We start from the raw sequence: 19329 nt of genomic DNA on the forward strand, positions 1-19329 counted from the left end.
ACCTAGAGGGGTGGGATAGGGAGGGTGGGAGGGAGGGAGACGCAAGAGGGAAGAGATATGGGGACATATGTATATGTATAGCTGATTCACTTTTTTATAAAGCAGAAACTAACACACCGTTGTAAAGTGATTATACTCCAATAAACGTGTTTAAAAAAAAAAAAGGAAGAAAAAGTGGGGATAAAACAGCAGGTACAGTAACGGAAGGTGCCCAGTAAAAGTAGTAGAGAAAGCGTTTTGATTTAGCCGAGTGGGAAGGGCCTCGTACGTGGGGGAGGGAGAGCCTGGCACGTCCCGTCTGTGCCCCAGTACTCTCTCTCCCCATCTCTCTCTGTGCCATTAGCTGCAGACGCCTGCGAGCTGAGTGCCCAGCCCAATGGAGGCTGTGAGTACCTGTGCCTTCCTGCTCCTCAGATCTCCAGCCACTCCCCCAAGTATACTTGTGCCTGTCCTGACACAATGCGACTGGGCCCTGACATGAAGAGGTGCTACCGAGGTGAGCAGAGCTACTGGCAGGGATGGCCCCTGGCAATGCCAGACCCCATCTGCTGAAATTTTCCTTGACTTCTGGAAAACCATGAGTGCCTGGTCTTCCTCCATCTTCTCTGGCTACTTGTTGCCTTTGCAGGCTCCTCTTCTGTACCTACCTTGAACGCTGGTGTCTCATAGGGTCCCTCCAAGGCTTTCCCTTCTCACTCCCAAGAAAAATGCACATACACATACAACATTTTAAATTCAGTTTCAGGGGGATCAGGAATCCCCTGAAGACCTCAAATTAAGAAACCTTGATCCCCATGGCTTTGATTACTATTTATATGCAGGTGACTATGATCTTGCCTGTTTCTCACCCAGAACTTAACACACTATCTAGCCCTTTTGTGATATGATTGGGACTAACAGTCAGTTAATACTTCAACCATATAAATTTATATCCAGCCTCCAGTCTTGATGAAGGCATGAGGCCTTTTGTTTGAGCATAAGTCTACTGCAGCATTCATGATTTCCAGGTTCAATTGTTTAAAGTGGAGTGAGAATTTGAACCTAATAGTGTACCAGTATACATGCAAACTCCTACATTTATATAACTTCCACTCCTCCCAGTCTTTTATCGTGGTCTTGCCCACACCTAATTCTACAGCATTGTCTTAATGACTCATCTTTATCAAATCGAAATGCAGTATAAACCCATACAAGATGCTTGGCATTCAGCTAAAGTAAAAATCATAGCCCATTCAGTAGGATTAGGGAAGGAGTTTGAGCTGAGCCATGAGGATGAGTTCATAAGTATACTTCATCGAGGCAATAATTTAGGCACTAAAACAGCAAAATTCTGTGTCCAGTGACCTTCATGATATTTCCCCCGCAGCACCTCAGTCTACCTCAACTACGACGTTAGCCTCCACCACAACGAGGACAGTAGCCGACACCACCAGAGCCCCTGGGACCACCGTCCACAGCCCCGCCTACCAGAACCACAGCACAGAGACACCGAGCCTGGCAGCAGCGGTCCCAGGCTCAGTTAGTGTCCCCAGGGCTCCCAGCATCAGCCCGTCTACCCCAAGCCCTGCAACCAGCAACCACTCCCAGCACTGTAAGGAAATGAGTTCTGCCTTCTTTCATGACACGGGAGGGTCCTAGGGAAGCCAGGTTGGGGGGATCTGTGGGAAGAAGTGGTCATACCAGAGCTAAATATTGGCTGTCTACAAGGAGGAAGCAGCGGGAGGAAGAGTGCCAACCCGCGATTTAGGAGTCATAGGTGCTCCTACCTTATAGAGGGTCTTGAGGGAAGCTACTTCCTATCTCTGAGCCTCAGTTTCCTCACCTACAAAGTAGGATAATAATAACCCTTCCCCTACCTGCTTCACAAGGTTGCCATGAGAGACAGAGGCATCCGTGTAAACAGAAGTGCTCACACACGCAGCCTCTGCTGACTCTGATAGTGTGTCTGTGTCACACGTTACTGACGTGTATGAGGGAGCATCCCTCAGATTTGGAAGCTTCAAATGCCCTGGTCTCAGTTCTCAGCACTCTCGGTAGGTTCCCCATATAGTAATATCCATAACTATGGTCTGTTAGTGCCTCTCTGCAAACCCTGGGATGAAAATAATTAAGTTCACCACTTATTAAATCATCGGGAGCAGTAATTGTCACTGCTAGAAATGTTCTATCTCATTAACCAGCAAATACCTTTTAAATTGAGTTACCTGCTAGGGGGAGTTCATTTAAGAGGATAAACTATCTTTGAAATTTTTTCCCCTATGTGCATGGCCCAGAAACTAAGCAGCGCGGTAGCACCTTAATAATCAGGCCTATCTTGCCAGCAGGAGCTGGATTTTCAGAGTTGAGCGCTTACCCTGAAGTTCAGAGAGGCGGGTGGGTCGCGTGGGAAGTCCAGTTCCTTTCACTTGGACCGAGCCTCCGACCGGGGGGTCTCCCCACTGGCTTCATCACGCTCTAGGCTTTAATATCACTGTCCTGTGTTTGCTTGGGACCCGGAGGGAGAGGAGAACGGCATTTCTACAGTAAACTTTGTAAGCAGTGCAGCTCTTTTCTCCCCTTAATAATTAGGTTCCCTTGGAGTAACTTGGAGAAACAGACACACTGAGAGGATAGCATTTGGGCTGTTGCCAGGAGACAGTCATCTCCTCTCTTGGAGCAAATGATAGCTCCTCTTCACACCTCAGAGGGCTGTCATGAGGATCCAAGGGAAAACTGCTTTTTAAACTAAAAAGTTCTGTACAGATGTTATAATGAAGATGAGTGTAAGAGAGTGAAAAAGATGGCACAACCTACTTTTAAAAATATATAGTACAATTTCCAAGCACTTTTCAGTTTAGAAAGTGCTTTTATCTACCCTATTCAGGCCTCACAACAACCCCTACCCCACTCCCTGGCCTGTCTGAACTAGGCAAGGCTGTGCCAGGCACTGTGCTAAGTAAGCATTTTACATGAATTATCTCATTTAATCTTCACAATATCCCTAGGAAGTAGGTGTATAATTATCCCCATTTTAAAGATAAAGAAATATAATATTTATAATATATAACAACTTGCCCAAGGTCACAGAAGTAGTAAGTAGTAGAGCCAGGATTTGAACCCTAGAAGTCTGACCCAGGAGCCTGTGCTCTGGATTCCACTATGCTATACTGTGTCTCATTTTAATTACTCATTAAAAATAAACTGATGGGGGCTTCCCTGGTGGCACAGTGGTTGAGAATCTGCCTGCCAATGCAGGGGACACAGGTTCGAGCCCTGGTCTGGGAAGATCCCACGTGCCGCGGAGCAACTGGGCCCGTGAGCCACAACTACTGAGCCTGCGCGTCTGGAGCCTGTGTTCCGCAACAAGAGAGGCCGTGATAGTGAGAGGCCCACGCACCGCGATGAAGAGCGGCCCCCGCTCACTGCAACTAGAGAAAGCCCTCACATAGAAACGAAGACCCAAAACAGCTAAAAATATAGATAAATAAATTTATTTTTTTAAAAAACTGGTGATGCAGATGGACAGACAGACCACCAGATATAAGAGAGACAAAACAACAGATACTGGCTGAAAAAGGCAATTGCCCCAGGTAGTCAGCAACATAAAGACCTAAGGGCTCAGTCCCGAGCTTCCTACCACCCAAATACTGTGGAAAGGGTAAGGGATTTAGGTCACAAATCCTGGGATTGATTCCCAGCTCTGCCACTTCTCTGTGAGTCCCCAAAACCCCAAGAAGACTCAATTTCCTCATCTGTGAAATGGAGATGACCTCTGTCCTGGTAAGATCTGGAAAGACTAAATTATTAAGCAGTAGCCAGGATCATCATTTTGGAACGGGGGCAAGAAGCAGTTGGGTAGTTTTTACTGCTTGAGGCCAGCAAGGACTTGGGACTCACAGTGATGGAGCATCGTTCTGCTGATGTTTGTGTTTTGCAGATGGGAATGAAAGTGGCAAGATGGGCTCAACAGTCACTGCTGCTGTCATTGGGATCATTGTGCCTATGGGTGAGTGTGGCCCCAAGTCACTGGTGAGAAAAGAGAGACCCTGCCCAGGGTCTGGATAAAAGCACTAGAAGAATAGAGCACTTAGCACACAGACCTCTCTCATTGACTTTTTCTGCCTTGGCCTCCTTCCTGCTCACCTCCCAGTCCTGATTTAGTTTGGCTTCTTAGCTTGGCACACAAGGCTCTTCAGGACCTGGCCCCAGACAACTATCCACATATTTCCCCCACTACCCCTCACTGATACTCTACACACCAGCCATGTGAAGCCAAACTGTAGGCTCCATGGGGACATGTCTGGTGTCTGTCTTGCTCGCCACTCTCCCCAGCTCCTAGCAGTGTCTGGCACATGGGAGGAAATAAAGTATTTGTCGAATTAATGAGTAGAAAAAAATACATTTAAAAAAATTCATAGAGCTGCTTGCCATTCCTTTAATAGATCGTGCTATCTTGCTTTCTTTCTGTTTCGTTTTCAACAAACATTTATCAAGCAGCTATGAGGTACCAGATTCTGCGATAAGGGGAGGGAAGGTGATTAAAAATAAGTAAGACATGGTTCTTGTCCTCCAAAAGTTTATAGACTTGTTGGAGAGACACACATAACACAGATAATTTGATTCTTACATGGTAAGTCCTAAATTGAAGCCATATGCAGTTCAGTAGACGTGCTGAGGAGGCACTTATCTTGGAATTGGGAGAGGAGGGAAGCGGACAGGGGAGGGTTCCTAGTGGAAAAGTTATTTGAGCCAAATCAGCCAAGTGAAGAAGGGTCAAGAGCAACCCAAGCAAGTGAAGACAGCATGGGCAAAGCCAGGAATGGGAAATGGCATGGGAGGGCGGGAGTGGGGTGGATTTGGAAATATGGCCAGAATATAACATTTGGTTAAACCTCACAGAGAGCCATGTGGGCTGATTCATTCTCTCTTACCCTGATATTCACTTAGTATCCTGCACATCCTATCTCTCATACCAGTCTCTTCTCTTGGTTGGATCTTTGAATTGCGATTGTCCGTTCATCGGTTTATCTCCCTTACTTGCCCATGTGTAGTACCTCAAGGATAAGGACTTGGCCCTTTTATCCTAAGAATCCCCAATATGGTGGTGAGTTAGCGAGTGAATGTTTTAAAAACTTCAACACCATCCAAGGGACTGTGCGAGGCGCCAAGGATCCAGGGAAGAAAAAGATAAAAGACTTTAAGAGCTTTCAGTTTTTAGTCAGACTTAATCATAAAAAAGGTGATACAAGAGAGGTGTTACTACATATTATAAGGTGCTATAATAGAGACCCGATGCTCTGTGGAGGAGAGGGAGTGGCACTTCTAAAGAAGGTGGCATTTGAATTGGCCTTGAAAGGCTTTATTAGTAAAGATGATGGTGAGACTATTCCAGGCTCATTTTGAGTAGAGTGGAAAATACTCAGCATTGTTTAGTGAAAGAGAAATCAACTCCTCTCCTGCCATACTCTGCTCCATAGAAGGGCATGTGTATGCTGTTTCCCTGATGTAACCTGCCCTAATAGAATCATTATTTTAAATTTCTGCTTATCTGAGGGGTGAAAGATGAATATTCTTTCCCTGATATTTCCTTGGGAGGCAGAGTATCTTTTCACAAGCGTATTGGCCATTTACATTTCATCCTTTATGAATTGCCTAGTCACAGTCTTTTCTTGTTTTTCTATTGGTTCCTTGTCTTATTCTTATTTATTTGTAGAAATATTTATATTTCTACATAATTAATGTTAAACCTTTGTAATATATGTTACAAATCATTTCTCCCATCCTGCCACTTGATTTTTAAAATTTGTTCATGGTCTCTTTTGCCATGCATAAATTAAAAATTTTTAAGTATCAGATCTGTTAATCTACATTATGACTTCTGGGCTTTGTGTCTTGCTTAGGAAGGTCTGCCTCATTCTAAACTTTAAAAATATCTCTCTATATATTTTTCTACTATTTTAAGCATTTTTTAGTATTCAATTATTAATCCATTTGGAATTTAGAATGCAGCAAGAGGTAGAGATTTAAGTATTTTTTTCTACGTGCTTGTCTAGTTTTCACAAGACCATTATTGAATAGTCCATCTTTTCCTTCTGACTTGAGTTGTCATCTTTATTGTAAACTATATGCCTATACATACTTTGATCTGCTTTTAGGCTGTTTATTCTCCACCAATTCCTATATACTATTCCTATACACTCGAAACACAACTTCATGATATGTTTTAATGTCTAATAGGGTATTATTATTCTTGGAACATTTTCTTAGCTATTTTTATTCAATTTCTCTTCTAAGTGAACTTTAGAATCATCTTGTTAATTCTACAAAACTTATGATGGAATCTTATGCCTTGGGTATATAAATTGATGTGGGGAGAATTTACATTTTTGCAACATTGAACCTTCCCACCGAGGAACATGACATATCTCTCTATTTATTTGAGCCTTTTTTTTTCTACATGCTTGTCTAGTTTTCACAAGACCATTATTGAATAGTCCATCTTTTCCTTCTGACTTGAATTGTCATCTTTACTGTAAACTATATGCCTATACATACTTTGATCTGCTTTTAGGCTGTTTATTCTCCACCAATTCCTATATACTATTCCTATACACTCGAAACACAACTTCATGATATGTTTTAATGTCTAATAGGGTATTATTATTCTTGGAACATTTTCTTAGCTATTTTTATTCAATTTCTCTTCTAAGTGAACTTTAGAATCATCTTGTTAATTCTACAAAACTTATGATGGAATCTTATGCCTTGGGTATATAAATTGATGAGGGGAGAATTTACATTTTTGCAACATTGAACCTTCCCACCGAGGAACATGACATATCTCTCTATTTATTTGAGCCTTCTTTTATGGCCTTCAGTAGAATTGTATAGGTCACATAGGACTTGCACATTCCTTATTGGGTTGTCCCAAGTATTTTGTAGTTTTTTGTTGGGCTATTACGAATGTGTCCTTATTCCATCCATTTTCTAATTGGCTATTGCTGATTAATAAGAAAGCTATTGATTTTTTTAATGTTGATTCTTGATGAACTAAAATCATTTCTAATAGTTTTTCATCTGCTTTTCTAAGATTTTCCAAGCATACAATATCTGTTAATGACAGTTTGATTTCTCCCTTTCCCATGTGTGCCCTTCAATTCTTTATTCGGTCTCACTGCCTAGTTAGATCTCTGGGACAACAAATACAAGCAGCGATAACAGGCATCCTTGCCCTGTTCTTATCTTTATGTATATCAGTTATGATTGATTATTATAATCTTACCAAAGTATTGTAGAAACCCCCTCTATAGCATCCTAGAGAGCTATCACCCAGCCTCCACTTGGATGCTCAGGGTGACTGCTTACTATCTTGTGAAGCTGCTTGCCCCATTTTCTCCTGGCTCTATCTGAGAACTTCCTCCTTTACTCATTAATATATCCATTTATTTTAACTCAGAGCCTGTGTTTCCCTGCTGTGTTCCCTTCTAGAGATGCTCCTCTTCTTGCAGAGCCCCAGCTTTCGAAAGAAGCACCCCACCCCACCCTCCACCCTCCAATTTTGGGAGAGAATGGTTTCTTAGAGAAATCCAGGGAAGTAGCAGTATTAGGGCAAGAGTGTGGTGAAGAAATTCACTCACTCACTCAGCATGTTACTGAGCATCTACTCACTACTGGGTACTGGGCACAGTGAGAGAAAGAAGGCACGGTCCCTGCCTTCAAAGAGCTCAGTCTAGTTGGGGGTACACATATATAAAGTACAACACTGTGGTCTGGGAACACACGTGAGGGAACAACTGACTGTACCGTGAGAGGTTGAGAAAGACTTCACATTTGAGCTGGATCTGGAAGGATGAGTAGTTAATGAACGAAGAGCTAGGAGAAGGGCTTCCCAGCAACAGAAAAAGAATATGCAGAAACAGAGCCTGGGAACAAGGGGCAGTCAAGCTGGAGAGGTGGCGAGAAATGCACTGATGTCTGGGCAACGGGCTGGAGCCTGGTGGAGATCCACTGTAACGTGTCTCTTCCTCCAGTGGTTATAGCCCTGCTGTGCATGAGTGGCTACCTGATCTGGAGAAACTGGAAGCGGAAGAACACCAAAAGCATGAATTTCGACAACCCCGTATACAGGAAAACGACAGAAGAAGAGGATGAGGATGAGCTCCACATAGGGAGGGCTGCTCAGATTGGCCATGTCTATCCAGCAGTAAGTGTTCCTTGCTGGAAGAATTCCTTCCTTCCTTCCCTCCCTACTTCCCTTCTTTCCCTCCTTCCCTCCCTTCCTTCCTTCTTTCCCTCCCTCCCTCTCTCCTTCCCTCCTTCAGACATTTATCAAGAACCTACCATGTGCCAGGCACTGTTTTAGGCCCTGGGGACACAGGAATGCTGGGGTAGGTGGTTGGGATAGAAGGGTATCAGGACCACCTTGTACCTAGAGGCTCTTCCTGGAGTAAAGAGGCCTGTCTTTGTGCTGAATACGTTTTCAGAACCTTTGGCCTAGAAAGGCAACTGTGGCCATTCAGTTCAAATGCATTCATTTCAGTGAACAATGTATACCAGTTATGTGCCAAGTACCACATAAGATACCAAGTGTTCAAAAGTAAAGAAGGGATGTACTTGCTCCCAGGGAGCTGGTGGGGGAGTTAGAGAGTCACTGGCTATTGAACAGCTGTGTGCTGAGTGCCACGGTGGAAGCTCAAGGGTCCCCTCTTCTAGGAAGCTTTCCCTGGTTTCTCTGTTCTCTCACCACCTCTCTCCATCACAGCACCTGTCACACTATAGTCTACTTGTCTCTTTACTCATTGGTCTCCCCGCTAGACCGTGAGCTCCTTGAGGGCAGGATTGTCTGATTAATGTTTCCCTGAAGCCTAGCAAAGCATATTTGGCTCCCAGTAAGTATTTGTTGAACCAATGCTATGGAAACATCAACAAAGGTGACAGAAGAACTGTGTCCTTGGAAGATTCATAGCAGTCTTCCACGTAGAGAAGGAGGAAAGTGGCATTCCAGAAAGAAGCATGTGCAAAGGCTGAGAGGCACGACAGGGCATGGCTTGTTGGGGGATCAAGGACCACAAAGTGGCTGGAGCAGATGTCATGGTTGTATAGCAGAGTCGGGGCTGGGTGTGACCTCATAGGTCATCCAGTCCATCCCCCTGTCAGGCGATCAGCAGCTTTGATCACCCACTGTGGGCAGAGCCCTGTCTTGGGGAGACCAGAGAAATGGAAGACCCAGCCCCTGCCCTCAAGGAGCTTTTTGTCTTGCCGGGGGAACCAAGGTCACAGCTGCACCAACTCCCGAAGAACCCTCTTTCCGAGCTGCCTGTCGTCAAGTGCAAGGTAGGGCAGTGCCACTCTGAGTCTGAGGGGCTAATGAGCGAGGGCATGAACCAGGCAGGTGCAGTCAATCCTAGAAGGCTTTCTGGTTCTAGAAGGCTGCAAACTGTGAGCTGGGTGTCGGGGCAAAGAGGAAAGATGGGTTAGTTGCAGACCAAGGAAATGGCATGTGGAAGAAATGACTGAGTACAGGGCAGGACAGACAATTGCTGCTGAAGCTAATTGTTCGTGAAGGGGAGACGTGGGAAATGAGGTCGAGCAAGTGAGGCGGGTTAGCAGATGGCCTTGAGGATCCTTAACCTTGGCCAATCCAAGCAGACAGTTGCTTAACCAATTTTTAAAGGTCAGAGGGGGCACAGTGGAAGAAATGTTGAGCTTGGAGTGGAGATGACTCCCAGTTTCACTATTCCACAGCTCTGTGATCTCAGTCCCTTCTTTCTGATGACTTTTATTTGTAAAATGGGAATAATAACCCCCATTCTCTCTGCTGCCTAAGTTTATAAAGTTCAAGTGAGATAGCACATGTGAGAGTGCTTTGTGAGTTATAAAGTGCTCTGCACACGTAAAGTGTCACTGTTTCCACAGAAGGAAACAACCACTCAGGAGGAGCTATTCCTGATGAATCTAAGGCCTGAAGAATAAGCTCCTGCCAACTGCAGAGAAATAGAGTAGGAGAAGGAGGAAACTGACATTTAGTGAGAACCTACTGTGTATCAGACACTACTCAGTGTTTTACATGTATTTTCTTGTTTAGTCTGTACAGGAACCTATATACTTGATATTAGCCCCATTTTGCAGATGAGGAAACTGAGACTCAGAGAAATTGAATAACTTACCTAGGATCACAACTAGGAAGCGGTAGAACCAGGATTCAAACTCCTATCTGTATGTACACAAAAGCCCATGCTCTTTCCACTATTTCTCGGGGTATATAGCCTTGAAGCTGTGGAAATCAGTATTCTCAACAACCTGTTCTCTCCCCTGTCCCCTTCTCAGGTAGCTTCACCATCACTGCTGGGACCTGACTTTGGCCTAGAGATCTATCTTGAGGAGAGTGGGAGGGTCACAGACTAGAAAAAGATAGTCTAGTGGAGCAAGGCTGTGACATTCATGCAAAATGACAAATAATCCAAAGATGATTTGAAAGGCAGTGGAGTTACTTTTTATTGTTTATAGAATGTTCAGAGATGGAAAGTGCTAGTCTGGTTCTATCTTACGCTGGTTAGGTTGATTTAGAATACTCTGGACCCCATGTGTGTTAGGTACTACATTAAGCACTCTACATACATAATCCCATCTGATTTCCCAACAACCCTATGAGGTAGGTCCTATTATTACTCCCATTTAACATGATGAAACCGAGGCTTAGAGAGGTGAAGTGGTTAGCTTAAATTCATATAGCTATGAGAAAGATCTTGAAACACTGGGGTCTATCCAAAGGAGGGTATCCAGGAAATGGAAGAGTGGGACACAGCATTATATCAGGACCAGGTGGGGGAAGCTAGATGTGTAGCCTGGAGAAGAAAACACTCAGAAGGAAGGGAAGGGAACACAAACACTGAAAATTTCAAGGGTTGTCCGTGTAGAACTCTCTGAGTCTAAGAGAGAGAATCAGGGAACATCGGAAGATATAAAGAAGCAGATTTCATGACAATATAGGAAGGAATTTAAGTCCACTGTCCACAATGGAATAGACTGGCTCAAGGGTTAGTGGGGGGGTCAGCCATTTGTGGCAGAGGGAAGTCTAGTATCTAATGACTAGAAAGCTGGGGTGAGGGAAAGCCGGATTAAACTTAATTGATCTCCACTGCCTTCCAATTCTGTATAATTAGTTGGGAGGGGTGCAGCCAGTTACCTTCCTGATTGTGATTAGCATGCTAGAGACAAGTAGCTAATGGCCTGGGATTAAACATTTGCCAAAGCTAACCCACTGAAGTTGAGGATGGAGAAAGTTTAGATCTCTGCAGCCCTCCTCTTTACAGAGGCAGAACAGAATAATGGAAAAAGCTATAGCTCTGGATTCATACAGATCTGGGTTCAAATTGAGTTCACCCGCTTGCTATATGATCCAGGACAAATGCTGTTTAAGCTCGTTGAGTCTCAGTTTTCTCATCTGTAAAATAAATATGACAAACCTGTCTTCTGAGGTAGCTTGAAGAGTATGTGAGCTACTGCCTATAAAGTAATAGAATTTCTGGTACCTTGTGACCCAATAAATAGCTCCAGTGGGTCTAATGATGACTTCTTTGCTCTGTCTCCCCCAGCGAGTGGCATTAAGCCTTGAAGATGATGGACTGCCCTGAGGATGGGACCACTCCCTTCGTGCCTCACGGAATTCAGTCCCATGCACTACACCCTGGACGGTGTATGCCTGGATGGAAGGGTTTCTGTACATGAGTCTGTGTGTCTGTGTGTGTGTGTGCGTGTGTAATTTTTTTTAATTTATATTGCGGAAAGGTAACCACAAAGTTATGATGAACTGCAAACATCCAAAGGATGTGAGAGTTTTTATATGTATAATGTTTTATACACTTTTTAACTGGTTGCACTACCCATGAGGAATTCATGGAATAGCTACTGCTGAGTGACTAACGTGATGTACATAACCAAATGGGGCCGATGGTACAGTAGCTTACTCATCATTTAAAAATTATATTTACAGAGGGTATTTGGTTTTGGGGGGCTTTTTTAGGTTTCAGAGTTTTTTTTTTTGTAAATAGAATGATTATGCTTTGTGGCTATCCATCAACATAAGTAAAAAAAAGAAAACACTTCAATTCCCTCTCCCATTTAGATTATTTATTAACATATTTCAAAAATAAGATTAGTTCTATAAGTAATTTCGAGAGGTGAGAGTATTTATTTTTGGTATGATTGGCCTACCACCCGGACTCTGTGTGCATTTATGTTTATGTGTGTATGTGAGTGAGAAAGAAAAATCTGTAGAGAAGAGGCACACCTATGGCTGTTGTTCAGATACATAAAGATAAATATATTTTAAAACAGTCCACAAGAAGGGTTATCTGTAGTTTTCAGAGAAGCCTTTGGAAATTTGGATCAGAAAAGAGATACCATGGTTTGTGCAAACATGCAGTGGGGAGAGATAGATCTTTTCTGCCTCTGGATGTTCCTGGGATTCCAATCAGTCAGCAAAAGCCCCTCAGCTCACCCGTGGCTACTGTGGTTCTCACCTGGGCTTTCTCTTCTGTGGCTAAAGCCAGTGTACAGACTTCACACAGTACCCAAAGTTCCCGCGAGCTCAGGTGAGAACATGCCTGAACCTTGGCTACTCCTTGTTTTAAAGTTCAGCATTTCAAGTAACTTCATTTTCCTTTAGGACACTTGGGTTGAATTCACTGTTTCCTCTGAAGCACACTGAGGGTGCCATCCTTACTTATAGAGAGCTAAATGGAGATGTTTCTTGAACAGCCCAAGTTTACTGTTGGGACTGGCTCAGGCACTGACCTCTGAGTATGCTATGGGTTGAGGATAAGGATGGAGGAATAGGTTTTGTTACATCTCTATTTCTCCCTTCTCCTTTGTCTCTACCATTTCCTTTAGGTGGAGAAAACAATTTAAAGTGATACATAGGTTTGTTACCATCATGTGTTCACATAGATGAAACTAATATTTGGCTTAAATCAGAAAAAGTGGCCAAACCTAAAGTCCTGTTTGAGGGGGAAACGGCGTACACAATACTACAGTATATTGGATATATATGTTCACACAGGGATTTGGTTTACTGCTTTGTAAATAAAAGGAGAAACTCTGGGTATATGTATAGATTTTTTTTTCATTGTGGACACGTACTTTGCTTTTCCTGGGCCTTGGGGGAGGCAGGGAGAAGTGCACTTTTCTTTTTGTGGGGTCTACCATTGAAAAGATAATCCTATAGTCCCAGAAGGAATTCAGTCCCCGTTGGCTCTTATCCAAGGTGTGGTCTTAACTCTGCTGTTCTGCCACTTCACTCCCACTGGACAACCAGGGACAAGGTGTGACATGGAAGTGTTTGGTTTAAGTAGGAGCAGAGGACATGTATCTAACCTTAACATACCTGGAACTTGACACTTTTAAGCAAATTCCTCCCCTTCTACTCCCCAGCTGCCCCCAACTCTGTGAAGCTAGGATGGCTCACCAGCTTGATACCCTCTGAATTTCCAGGCAGACATTCTGGGGTTCTGTCACCCTGTTCCTAGGACCTTTCTCTACATCGCTCATGGTCTCCTGTCTTCTGAGAAAATAACTGTATTCTGGAGCCTGGGCACTAAGCTTTGCATAAGCAAGCAGTTTCTTCATGATATACATGTGTTGATAGTCCTGAAACATTCATTGAGAGGGTATATGCAATTGACCTAAAATGACCAAAACCAAACAGAATTTTAAGAACAGGTGGCCAACTCCTGTAGAGCTTAATCACTTACTACTATTCTTTCAAGAATGGGAAGTAAAATTATTTTTGACTGAAGAAAAATCATGAAAGTGAAAAACACTGAAATTTACACAAAACAAGCAACGTTTTCTGTAACCTGCCTCCAAAGAAATAGAATTTCCTGGGGAAATGATAATAGTGACTAATGCATAGTTTCTAAACTTTTAGTCAGATCCTGTCCTTCACAGAAAAAAATAATGAATAGGGTCAGGATGATTCAGCCTGAGATCTCAAAATGATGATGAAACACAACTTTCTGAGAGACATCCATGTTTCCTGAATATGCTACAACCGCAGTTTGGAAGAGGCAGTTACGGAAGCAACCTACAAAAAACTGTGGAATACTCATGTGTTGGATGGCAGTAAATAAGATGAAATCTGAGGAGTCAGGTTCATCCTTCTCTATTCTTGGATGCATTTTGAGGTACAGTTGCACTTCTGTTGCCTTTTGCCCCTGCGTCATCATATACCTACAGCCAATAATGGATCACAGAGTCACTGGACTACAGAGCTGGAAGGAAGCTTAGAGATAAGGCCTGAAGGGCGGAAAATTTATCAGACATTTTTTTATACGTGTAAAAGAAACCAGTTCCAGCCCTTTTCCTCGCTTTCCTTTTCCAGGAAACTACTTCGGGCTACCCGAACATTGTATCAAACCTGCTACCTATCTTATGACCTATCTTTCTGATGGAATTTTGAAAGCACTGGCAGAAATATCGTTCCAGAAATGGGGAAAACTAAAATTTTATTTATTTACTCTTGATAGCATGATTACATATAAAACAGATTGAGGTAAACTGTAACCTCAGAATGAGATCGTATTTAAATGTATAGCAATAAGTACTTTTCATCCCTCCAATTCTGTGTGATTGCAATATGTATATTCATCCACTGAAACTATCTGCTAGGTACCAACTAAGTGCCAGGTACTGCAGATGTACAGGTCAGTCAAACGCTTTCTGTCCTGACAGAACTCACAGTAGCAATTAGAGGAAGACATGTGGAAACAAAAAAAATAGGAATAGATATTTTTGGGGGTACTATTAGTTTACAAAGGTGTAAGAATGGGGTCAAGAAAGGCATTGTAGGAAAAGTGGCCCTAAGCTAAATCTTAGAAATTAAGTAGGGGTGTCCAAGCTGCTTCAGGCAAAGGACACACTGAGCTAAGACACAGAAGCATGAAACAGCATGGGGATCTTAAAGGAACTGCATGTAATTCATTGTCATGAGCAAAAGGCTCAAGGGAGACTTAGCAAGAAATGAGGCTGGATGGAAAGACAGGTTCAATGTAAGCACTTTATAGAATACTTCTATTTAATTTCTGATTCAATTAATGAAACATTTCTTGGTCATTTACTGTGTATAAGGCACCAAGTGCATCATGGAAAATTGATCAGAATGTGTTGCCAGCACTTTGCAGACATGACAGTCTTCACTCTCAAGCTTTCCTGTGGCCAAAGGGAAACTGACTGCTTTTCATAAATTTGAGTTGAAGTTTTTTGATAGGGTCAATGAAGACTGATGGAAGGGCAGTCGGATTTTCACAGAAGGATTCCATGTTGTCAAGAGCCTCTGGGATTTTCTCAACGGTGAAAAAGAAAACTGGAAATTTTGAAGACGTGGGGTCTGCAGAGGGGAGCCCAAGCGCTGTCCAGTCGGGTGCTAGGGGGAATGGGGAGAGAGCACAGCAATGTGAGCCTCTCTACCCCACTCCCTCACTCCTGCTATACACTCATCATTTCACAAAATATAAATGAGTTATCAGTTAAATGCTTCAGAGTAAATAATTTCTTTTCCTGGCAATGCATGAAGATAGAGTATCAGAATCTTCTCACACTATTTTTAGGGTATTGGGGATTTTCAAGATATGGAGAACTTAGAGGTGGAGGAATTACAGCTTCAAATTTTCAGTTAATATAAGAAATCAGGAAGCTTTTTTCATTCAGGCTATGCACCATGTGCATAGTCAAGAATCAGCAGAAATCCTCTGCATTTGCAAACACTTTGTGCTATAAAGAGTAATTTTAAAAAGCCACCTGTACATGTATATATATATTTAAAGACGTGAAGTTTTGATACTTTTTTACAAAAATTACAAGAGAAAAATATCTGTGCAAACCATGTGTTTTAAAATAGCATTTTGTTCTATACAAGCTGTTGTTGATGTGGGGTGAGCTACTGGTTTGCAAACTCCATCACGTTGTACACAAATGAACTTTCCTTGTTTGTCTTCCTCTGAACACCCCCAAGTGACCATATTTGATGTAACAGGCATGTTAGAATGTTGGGTCACACTAACCATTTACGCTTTTTTGTCTTGTCCTTCTGAGTTCCGTTAGCTTCTGTACTCAGTCCCCTTTGCAGTCTGGCTTCTCTTCCAGAGGCAAAGGGTGGTGTGCTGCATCTCACTGATTGTACCAACATCATCTTGGTGAACTAAAAACCAAATGTGGACATTTGTAAAATCAGTGCACTGTTTCTAGAGAGAGATTAAATTCATTTTTTTAAAATATGAAAGTACTGTGATGCTTTAATGAGGGGGGGAGTGAATGATATTGTGAGATAAAGACTATCAATATTATCATTCCCATTTTAGAAATGAGAAATATGAGTGAAGAAACTTCCCAGAGTCAATAGTTATGTTTAGTGCCCCCAAAGTATGTGTTGCACATGTGATGTTCTCTGCCTCGATTTTCCTTTTCTGCCTCTTCATCTGGCTACCTCCTATTTGTCCTTGAGTACTTTCCTTAGGAAGCCTTCTCTATTCTCTCAGACTCAGACCTAACTCATACGGTTAGGTAATTCTGTGCTTCCACAACAAATTTTTCCATTTGTATCCCAGTATTTCTGCTCTGCCTCTAACTCCCATGCCAATGAGGTTGCTTTTACCAAGGTCACCCAGGACTTCCTTGATTATAAACCTTGTAAATATTTTCAGTCCTTATCTTCCTTGACCTGGAAGCAGTATGTAACACTGTTGGCACTCCTGTCTTGAAATACTCTTATTTTGGCTTACGTTGACACCATACTCCTGGTTTTTCCCCTACCTCTCTGGTTACATCTTAATCTCCTTGCCTACGAGTTTCATACTTCTAATCTTACCATTTTCCAATCCAGTCTACAACCAGCCAGAGTGATCCTTCTAGAATGCAGTAGGTCATGTCACCACCACCTCTTTCCACTTTCCTGCCTAAAGCCCTTCATCTGTTTTCCTTCCATTTAAATCCAGTAGCCTTGGGTTTTAGCCCAAACTCCTTAATATGGGTTGTAAGGCCCTTCATGATTAGTCTTCTACCCCTTCTCCAACCTCATTATTATATTCACAACCTTATTCTGTATTCTAACCACACAGTTCTGGGCCTGCTGTCTGGAACATTTTCTTCAGGAAGACTTCCCTTAGACCCCCTAGACTGGATTAGGAACCACTCCATGTGCTTCCATAGTTTTCTGTGCTTCCCCTATTTGTAAATTTTATCCCTCCATTATAATTGCTTGTATGTTCCTTGATTGCCTCCTCTGTAAGCTCTATAAAGGTATGTCTTGTTCACCACTGTATTCCCAGCACATGACACATAGTAGATGCTCAGTAAATTATGCTAACTTCAGGCACATCAAACACATAGACCATGCTTTTTCAGCTATACTATGTGGCCTCATACCCCAAAACCTGAAATCACCTTACAGCCTGATTGGAGCCGGGTGTCCTTTAAATTTTCTCAGCACTTTTTTTTTTTTTTTTGCGGTACGAGGGCCTCTCACTGTTGTGGCCTCTCCCGTTGCGGAGCACAGGCTCCGGACGCACAAGCTCAGCGGCCATGGCTTACGGGCCCAGCCGCTCCGCGGCATGTGGGATCCTCCCAGACCGGGGCACAAACCCGTGTCCCCTGCATCGGCAGGCGGACTCCCAACCACTGCGCCACCAGGGAAGCCCTTCTCAGCACTTTTGATACTTGCCATATCTGCAGATGCCCAGACTCATCAATTACGTTATAATTTTTTATAATTTCACTCTTGGAAAATAACCTTGTGGTAATTACCCAATGTCTCTAAATACTTAACTCCAACTACCACCTCAAGATTGTCATGAGGATTCGAAGAACAAGCACTTGTAAACAGACTCAGCCTAGGGGTTGACATTTATTAGGTGCCTAATACACGGTGGATCCCTTCTCTTTTTTATACAAGTCCCTTGTTATCACCCACATCCACTGTTTTTTCTTTAAATAAGATGCCTTATAGTAATTTACAGTTTACAAAGTATTTTCCAATTTCCAAGACATTGTTTCTTATCCTTGCATCAGTTCTGCCAGATGTATAACATTATTATGCTCATTTTAAAGATAAGAAACCTGAGGTCCAAAAAATTCAATCAGTTCACCTTTGGTCACAGTGAATCACTGTCACACAAGGGATTATTTTAATACAAATCTCCAGTGACTTTTTCCCCCCATCACACCCACTCTACACTCTGCTACCAATTCTTTTTCAGGGAGAAAAGTAGTAATGGCAAGACTGGGAATGAGAAGAGACCACTAGCCCAAACACAGAATAGTGTAGTTACAGGCGCCAAGAATGATGCCATTTCGGCATTGTCTCTAGATCCAACTCCATTTTACCCTCTGGCTGGAACTTAGATGAACTACAGCAGGCTTCTACTAATTAGGAGTTTTGTTGCCCTTGGCCTAAGCAAGGAGGAAAATTTTTCCATAGCCAGAAAGCCTTCACAGAGGTCAACCACTTTGGCCTGAAAACACAAGAGCCTCTTGGGCAGTAATTCTCAATCCTGACTCAACTGGGGAGCTCTGCAAAACAAAACAAAACAAAACAACGATACCAACACACAGGTCCACTGTAGATTTTGGTTGAATTGGTTTGGGATAGGGCCCAAGCACCAGTATTTTTTCAGGTGCTCCAAGGCGATCTGATTGCGCAGGCCGGGCCGAGAATCACTGCTGGGTAAGCTGTGCTGGGGAGTGGGAGATCAAATAGTCAACTTAAGTCCTATTCACAGCACCTCATCTAGAGACCCGTGAGGTAAAAAGGGAAAGGAAGAAATAAAAGGTAGAAAGAGATAAAATGGGGGATAAGTGTGGCCGAGTTAGCCGCAGGGAAATGAAAAGCTCCACTGCGGATTCAGGGAAAGCGTCGCTGAGAAGGATTTCTAGAAGTGATCCTTAAACAGGCAGAGTTCAGTCGGAGCCTACGTTAGACGCATTCACCGTGGTGCGCTGCGTTCTCCCTTTAACCCTATTTTACTGATGAGACGACCTAGGTCCAGAGACGGTGAAGGGCCTTTTCCGACTCACACAGTCGGGTGTCCCAAATGGAGGTGGAGCCTGGGGGGACGCAGGATTCCGCGTGTTAAGCCCAAGATCAGGCAACGCGGCCTCCAGACCCCCGCCCCCCGCCGCGGGGCCCAGAAGTCCACGGACGGCTTCCGGCCTCAAGCCCAAGAGAAGGCAGGTCGACCAGCCTCAGGCCCTTCACGCCTCGGGCTGAGCCGGCAGGACTGCACAGACCCCGCCTCCGGGGGAATGGAGCTCCATTCGGCCGGGCGGTGCACAGCCGCCTTGTCCCACCTCCGGGCGGAC

The 19329-nt window shown here is 43.4% G+C and overlaps 1 protein-coding gene and 1 long non-coding RNA gene across 21 annotated transcripts in view; one reads left to right on the forward strand and one right to left on the reverse strand.

The window, feature by feature from the left end:
* The window catches only part of LRP8 (LDL receptor related protein 8), a 79174-nt gene extending 67116 nt beyond the window's left edge, over nt 1-12058 (forward strand). For 14 of the 20 annotated variants that reach the window (XM_028489383.2, XM_055084625.1, XM_028489382.2 and 11 more), the window contains 6 exons: nt 344-496; nt 1367-1591; nt 3917-3985; nt 8010-8182; nt 9136-9312; nt 11574-12058. In XM_028489383.2, coding sequence (XP_028345184.1) covers nt 344-496; nt 1367-1591; nt 3917-3985; nt 8010-8182; nt 9136-9312; nt 11574-11612 — 836 coding nt within the window. In that variant the 3' untranslated portion in view covers nt 11613-12058. The remainder of the gene's footprint in view (nt 1-343; nt 497-1366; nt 1592-3916; nt 3986-8009; nt 8183-9135; nt 9313-11573) is intronic. The other 6 variants (XM_024119722.3, XM_055084626.1, XM_055084617.1 and 3 more) reach the window with 2 other exon arrangements.
* A 140-nt stretch (nt 12059-12198) lies between these two features.
* Nucleotides 12199-19308, reverse strand: LOC112063845 (uncharacterized). Its single transcript, XR_002891216.3, has 3 exons — nt 19045-19308; nt 16038-16174; nt 12199-15400 (listed from the first exon to the last, which is right to left on the reverse strand). It is a non-coding gene; the product is annotated as an uncharacterized lncRNA (long non-coding RNA).
* Between the last annotated feature and the right edge of the window lie 21 nt (nt 19309-19329).

The sequence above is a fragment of the Physeter macrocephalus genome, chromosome 4 (genome assembly GCF_002837175.3).
Source record: "Physeter macrocephalus isolate SW-GA chromosome 4, ASM283717v5, whole genome shotgun sequence".
In the NCBI taxonomy this organism is placed as follows: Eukaryota; Metazoa; Chordata; class Mammalia; order Artiodactyla; family Physeteridae; genus Physeter; species Physeter macrocephalus.